The sequence below is a fragment of the Rutidosis leptorrhynchoides genome, chromosome 10 (assembly GCF_046630445.1).
Source record: "Rutidosis leptorrhynchoides isolate AG116_Rl617_1_P2 chromosome 10, CSIRO_AGI_Rlap_v1, whole genome shotgun sequence".
NCBI classification, from domain to species: Eukaryota; Viridiplantae; Streptophyta; class Magnoliopsida; order Asterales; family Asteraceae; genus Rutidosis; species Rutidosis leptorrhynchoides.
The window spans coordinates 295,007,489-295,014,886 of NC_092342.1; the positions used below are offsets into that span (position 1 = coordinate 295,007,489).

The 7,398-nt window shown below is 33.1% G+C and overlaps 1 protein-coding gene across 1 annotated transcript; it reads right to left on the bottom strand.

Moving 5' to 3' along the window:
* Window positions 1–6,279: 6,279 nt before the first annotated feature.
* Window positions 6,280–6,930, bottom strand: LOC139871165 (uncharacterized). The gene is made up of 2 exons (XM_071858903.1): window positions 6,634–6,930; window positions 6,280–6,549 (listed from the first exon to the last, which is right to left on the bottom strand). Exons 1-2 carry the CDS (start codon window positions 6,928–6,930, stop codon window positions 6,280–6,282), a joined length of 567 nt encoding a protein of 188 aa, XP_071715004.1.
* Between the last annotated feature and the right edge of the window lie 468 nt (window positions 6,931–7,398).

The following is a 7,398-nucleotide window of genomic DNA, read 5'->3' on the forward strand; positions in this document are numbered from 1 at the left end:
ATAGCATCACTAAAGCAACTATACACAACCAAGTACAAGCTAGCATGTTAAATTACATAAACAAGAATATAACACGCTACACTACCAAAATACATCATACGAACGCAAAAATGGTTAACCATTCCTAAATGTGCTAATCATCAAATGAATAGCACCAACAACCCGTGTACATGGCCCACAAAGGCGCCTCCCTGATGGCACCACCATGTACACCCGAATGTGGTCAATGAAAAGTGTGGTCTCAACTGGTAACACTTCCTGCATCCTCACAAGTGGCCAACAAAGAGTGGGCTTCAAGCAATCGCACTCACCACTTTCCCCAAACGCAAGGTGGCCAACAAAGAGCGAGTCATTATTAGAGACATCACTCACCACAATGCACAGCCAACAAAGAGTAAAATCCTTCACAATTAGAAAGTACTCACCACTAATCCCCGCAAGCAAACAACTTATATACATGCACATATAAATACTTCACTTACCTTGAACAACTAGATGAGTCGATAACCGAGCTAGGACTTCAAGATTGCTCCAAATTCGAGTTACCTAGAATAGAACATAACATCAACCTATAGTCTCTAATAGCTTGACCCAAAACCCATAAGTGCAACCTTGACCCAAATTGCACCCAAATTCGCCAACTTGGTCAAACAAGACCCAAACTCCCCAAAATCACTAAAAGCAAGTGATTTGGTCCCAAACTCAACTATATACAACTCATGGCCAAGTGCTAAGAACACTCCATGACCCATTTCAACCAAAAACCCATTTTGACCCAACTCGGGTTTACACCAAAAATCAAACTACCAAGAACACCCATTTGGGCTCCATTCACCAAAAACATCACCAATACTCGTGGTTATGCCCAATTTACAAGTTTACACATGACTTAAACATTTTATAACCCAAAACCCACCAACAAGGGTCAATCAACACCCACACTAGTCTCAAACACCCATTTGTAAGCTAGATGAGTTAAATCAAGAACATGCAATACTAAACCATAAACTCAAATCGAATGAAAATCGAAGTTAGGACTTACCACTAGTATCAAAAGATAGCTAGGAACGAGATGAAAAAGATTAACACTTGCACTTTGGAGTGATTCAACATCCATCTTCTCCAAATCAAGCTCTCTCTCTCTCTCTCTCTCTCTCTCTCTCTATCTAGAATGTGGGTTTCTTACTCTAAAATGTTAGAGAGTGTTTGAGTGAGTGTAAAATGAAATTGAGATGGATCTAGAACTGATCCATTCACTAATAGGCCGTTCATGGGTGAAAAGACCCATTTACTGTGACGACCCGGAAATTTTCGACCAAATTTAAACTTAATCTTTATATGGTTTCGACATGATAAGCAAAGTCTATTAAATTGAACTTCAAAATTTTTTAACTATTTTATGAAATCATTTGACTTTCGACCACTTCCGACGATTCACGAACAATTAATTGTAACTTGATAGGTGTATATATATATAAAAATAATAATTGGAAACATAATTTTAAATATTGTATGTTGTTGTGAATAAAATTTATTTATGTAAAGTAAAATAAAAATAGGATATTATAATGATTATTATTTAAAAAGTATATATATATATATATATATATATATATATATATATATATATATATATATATATATATATATAGTTTCAAATTTATTTGAAAAATGATAGTAACACTCAATTATCATTCGATTGATAATAAACAAGTTATAAACGAACTTATGTGATTTTAAAATAAACGGTGATCCGAAAATGAGCTATATAAATTCTTGGCTTATTAAAAATATATTTAGAAGCTAATTAATAAACTTCAACATTTTTCATATTTTACCCAGAATCGAGAGGAACAGTTAATGTAACTTTTATTTATTAAATTAATGATTGAATTTTATACCATAATAACCAAAATAAATAAATATAGTTAATTTAAAAATATGGGATTTATCTGAGTACTTTTTATCCACCACTGATGATCAACGGAGCACGAATTTCAGTCCGTGAATGAAATAGTAGACGACGGCTAAAAATTTACATGTTTATATTTCTTTGATTATTATAATATTATTATTAAATTATTAAATGCACCCGTGAATTATGAATGATCCATAAGATGCAGTGAATGAAACTTAGGTCACTATTTTAAATTGGTGTTAATTGAACTACGTGGCCACTATTATCTATCTTTATGTATAATATCTCTCATCTATATATACATATCATATATGCATATCTATATTGCATTATTTTTATACCAACCGAGAATAAATCTTCTTCTTCTTCAATCACATATCAACCCACCATCACGAACCATCCTCCACCCGGCTACCCTATTACCAACCAACATTAACATCACGATCACTGGCTCGTTGATTCGAGGTTGCTACTGTTAATCATAAACTAAACCATGATCACCTCTATCAAACCATTATCAATTAATTGTCACCATGGCTAATCATTGCTACTACTCGAGTTCTCATCTTCGATCATCACAAGAACCATCATATTTTTTTTATCTCTGCTAATATAACCGAGAACAAATACAACCTCACAACCACACGTGACACAAGTAAGTGAAGTTTCATTTTGGTTCATTTTCACTCATGGCCATGAATACCTTGCAAATCAAGAACAACCCTAAACTACTACTATGTTTCTAGTTCTAGTCGACAAACGCCCGGTTACACAGCTCCTTTTGCTACTGCTATTTAGTCCTAGAACAGAACCCAACTCACCGTGTACTATTACGATCATCAAGTCTGCCATCACCCTTACCACCTGCGTACACCATATAATCATCATCACTCTAAACCGTAACAATCCATCACCATTAGCCACCACCCTCATACGTTTAATTATTTTTTTCCCTTTCTTTCTGTTCCAGTTCATTCTCAAACCCACCATGATTTCCATCGTTAAACGACTACTACTGCTGCAGATGTTATTGCTTCTATGATTCTGTCCAAACCACCATGAGACCATTAAACCGAACCCATCGAAACAGATACACTGTTACTATTTCGTTACTTCTATTTTTCTGAAACAACTACGATGATGATGATTAACATAAATAGAGAACCAGTGACAATGTTACATACAACAATGATTTGAATTTTTATTTTATTTTTTTGCTTTTTGGCCGACAAATGATAATCAAAAACCCCACTTGACAAAAGGTGTTGATTCTTGAAACTATTATTGCTCCTATTCCCGTTTTCTGTTATGAAGATCCAACCCAAAAACTGAAATCGTTGAATCACTACAGCTGCTACTTCGCTTAATATTTTTCTGTTACTTCGAACCCGACAACATCTATACCTACCTGTTACTGTTTATTTTTTTTTCTGTTTTCTCTTTTGTTGAAGGACGATGGATAAAGATGATAATAAACGTAATAGATAATGATGATGGTGGCACGTTTCCTTTCTTTTCCCTTTGTGGCCGACACATACCACACAGAAAACCCCACTTGATATAAAGAATTGTGCTGTTTTATTTGTTTATTAGAAATCCCTAATTGGGACGTATAACAAGACTTATCCCTGGCACAATTACTTATTGGGCTAAATGATCTTCCTTAGACTTGGGCCGTATATCCAATAGGGTTGTTAGGCCAACACACAACTAATATTGTTTCCTGTTGATGACGATGAGAAGATGAATGTTAATTATGATAATGAGGTTAGGAGGGTTTAAGTTAGATAATTTGTGTATGAGAGTGATAATAAGGACGATAATGAATGATCTGTTAATGATGAGGGTTATGATGATCCACGATTATGATGATAATGATATGAAGATATCATGATGAATGGGTTATGATCATAATAAATGATACACGATATGATGTTATTGATGATGATAATGATGGTGACGGTTACATAAGATCACGAAGATGAATCTGTTATGATGGGAAGATTCGATAATGATTATGTTAAAGAAGAAGAAACAGATTGATTACGGGTTAACTAAAAACAAGTATGTTTATATTCAGAAAAATAGAAACAGATCAATGGTTAGGCTTGTGTTGGGTGAACGGGAGGTCGCGGGTTCGATCCCTGCTGGTGACATCTTATTTTTAAAGCTTGTTTGGAGGTAGTTTTTCATTACCAAAAATTATTATTATTATTATTGTTGTTATTATTATTATTATTATTATTATTATTATTATTATTATTATTATTATTATTATTATTATTATTATTATTATTATTATTATTGTTATTATTAATTATTGATATTGTTACTTGTATTATAATTATTAATATTATTATAATTACTAACATAAGTATTAGTTATCTTTTATTATTATTATCATTATAATTATGATTAATATTATTATTGTTATTACAAATATTGTTATCATTAATAGGATTATTATTAAGTAGTATTATTATTAATATTATCATTAGTAATAAGATTATTATTATTATTATTATTATTATTATTATTATTATTATTATTATTATTATTAGTATTATTATTAAGTATTAAGTAGTATTATCAAAATTATTATTTTCATTATCATTATTATTACTAGTATTATCATTTAAGAATTATTAGTATTATCATTACTAATATTATATTTATTAGTATTATTATTATTGTTATTATTAACATGATTATGAACATGTTAATAACATTTATATTATGAAATTAATAATAACAATTGATATGGTAAAATTTTGGAAAATGGTTATGAATTTGAGTTACAGGAACTGTAGTTATAAGTTTAGAAATTAAATACGAAGTTTATGATAAACCTGATTGTTATTATTAACACTATTATTATTATTAATATTTTTATTTAAAAAAAGATATTAATTAAGCTATATATAAAAGATATCAATTTATATATAAATAAATATTTTTCATATATGAACTTTAATATACAGTTTTATTATTAATGATAAATAATAATTATATAAAACATATAAACTAAATATATCAAATTTATCTAAATAACATAATATAACAAGTATATTATTAATAACAAATTATATATATTTGTTCGATTACAATTATATGTGTTAATATATATATAAATGATATAGGTTAGTGAATCCGAGGACAACCTTGCACTTGTTCAGTACCGTCATATGAATAATTACTACGAAATACAGTATTGTGAGTTTCATTTGCTCCATTTTTAAATGCTTTTGCTATATATATTTTTGGGACTGAGAATACATGCGCTGCTTTTATAAATGTTTTACGAAATAGACACAAGTAATCGAAACTACATTCTATGGTTGAATTATCGAATCGAATATCACCCTTTTTAGTCTGGTAATCTAAGAATTAGGGAACAGAAACCCTAATTGACGCGAATCCTAAAGATAGATCTATTGGGCCTAACAAACCCCATCCGGGTTACAGATGCTTTAGTACTTCGATTTATCATATCCGATGAGAGTCCCGGAATGATGGGGATATTCTAGATGCATTTTTGTTAATGTCGGTTACCAGGTGTTCACCATATGAATGATTTTTAATTCGCGGGTTACGCGTATTATTTTATACTCGGGTTACGTGTACAATTAAATATCTGGAAATCTTGTGGTCTATTAAAAAGATGAAAATGAATGATTATGATAAACTAATGAACTCACCAACCTTTTGGTTGACACTTGAAGGCATGTTTATTCTCAGGTATTAAAGAAATCTTCTGCTGTGCATTTGCTCATTTTAGAGATATTACTTGGAGTCATTCATGGCATATTTCAAAAGACATTGCATTCAAGTCGTTGAGTTCAATAAAGATTATTATTAAGTAAATGACAGATTTGGTCATTTATAGTTTGGATATTATGAAATGGTATGCATGCCTGTCAACTTCGATGTAAGGAAATTTTGTCTTTTAAAAATGAATGCAATGTTTGTAAAATGTATCATATAGAGGTCAAATACCTTGCAATGTAACCATATGTTATTGTATTCGTCCTTTTAGATTAGGACGGGTCGTCATGACATTTGGCCCCACTTAAACCCTTTTAAAAATCTAATTTCAGCTTTTTCCCCCACAAATAGGTGCGTCGCGGCCTCCTGGCCCGCGGTGCGGCTCCACGTGTTATTTGGCACCAGTAGCTGTTCACAAGACTACCCTTCAGCTCAAAGCAAAAGGCGCGGCGCGCCTTTTCTCCTCGTCGGGGCGGCTCACAGTACAAATCGACATCAGTAGCTTTTCATCAAAACATCCATCATATATGGCGTATAGCCGTGGCGCAGCCTAGAGCCATGCTGCGCGGCTTCCCCTAGTATCAAATTTTGGGGTGTTACAACTCTCCCCCACTTGGACCCGATCGCGTCCCCGCGATCCAAGCAGCATGTAACGAAAGTAAGTGCTCCTTCACAAAATCCTCGGATTCCCATGTACACTCGGACCCCTTTCGGTGACGCCATTTCACCTTATAAGTCTGCATGCTATTATTTCGAATCTCTTTAACTTTCTCATCAAGAATAGTAACCGGCTCTTCCACATATTCTAATTTGTTATTTAGAGTAATTTCGTTCAACGGTATCCACATCGAGTCATCCGCAAGACACTTGCGAAGATAGGAAACATGGAATGTGTTATGGATTCCCGCAAGCTCTTCGGGTAACTCCAAACGATACGCAACTTCACCAACATGAGCCAAAACTTTAAAAGGTCCAATAAACCGAGGAGCAAGTTTTACCCTCTTTCGGAACCTAATTACACCCTTCCATGGCGACACTTTAAGCATCACCATATCCCCTTCATTGAAATCAATTGGTCGCCTCTGCTTATTCGCATACGACTTTTGTCGATCTTGTGCCGCTTTGAGGTGGGCATGAATCACGTCAATCTTTTGGTTCGTCTCGAGAACCACTTCGGTACCACCAATTTCTCTTTGACCTACCTCGCCCCAAAAAATCGAGGTTCGGTATCGTCGCCCATAGAGCATCTCATACGGTGGCATTCCAATACTAGCATGGTAGCTATTATTGTACGAGAACTCCACCAACGGTAAATGCTCATCCGAACTTTCACCAAAGTCAATTACACACGCCCGAAGCATATCCTCCAAGGTTTGGATGGTCCTTTCGCTTTGACCATCCGTTTGAGGATGAAAAGCGGTGCTTAATTTCACTTGAGTACCCATTTCGGTATGAAATGTAACAACCCGAGGATTTCCGTTAACTTTTCCGTTTAATACTTAACGATAGTTAGTTAAATTCTATGAATTTATACGCCAGAACTTTTTTTTTTTTGAAAATATTATTTTTAATATGTGCTACATATTACTTGATTTCATACTTTGGTTTAGAAGTTTAGAAGTTTGCGATAAATTTAGAAACGCAAGAAAAACGTAAAGTTAGTGAAAACCAGCGAAACGTCTTTAAGACAACCAAACGATTGATAAATCACTTTT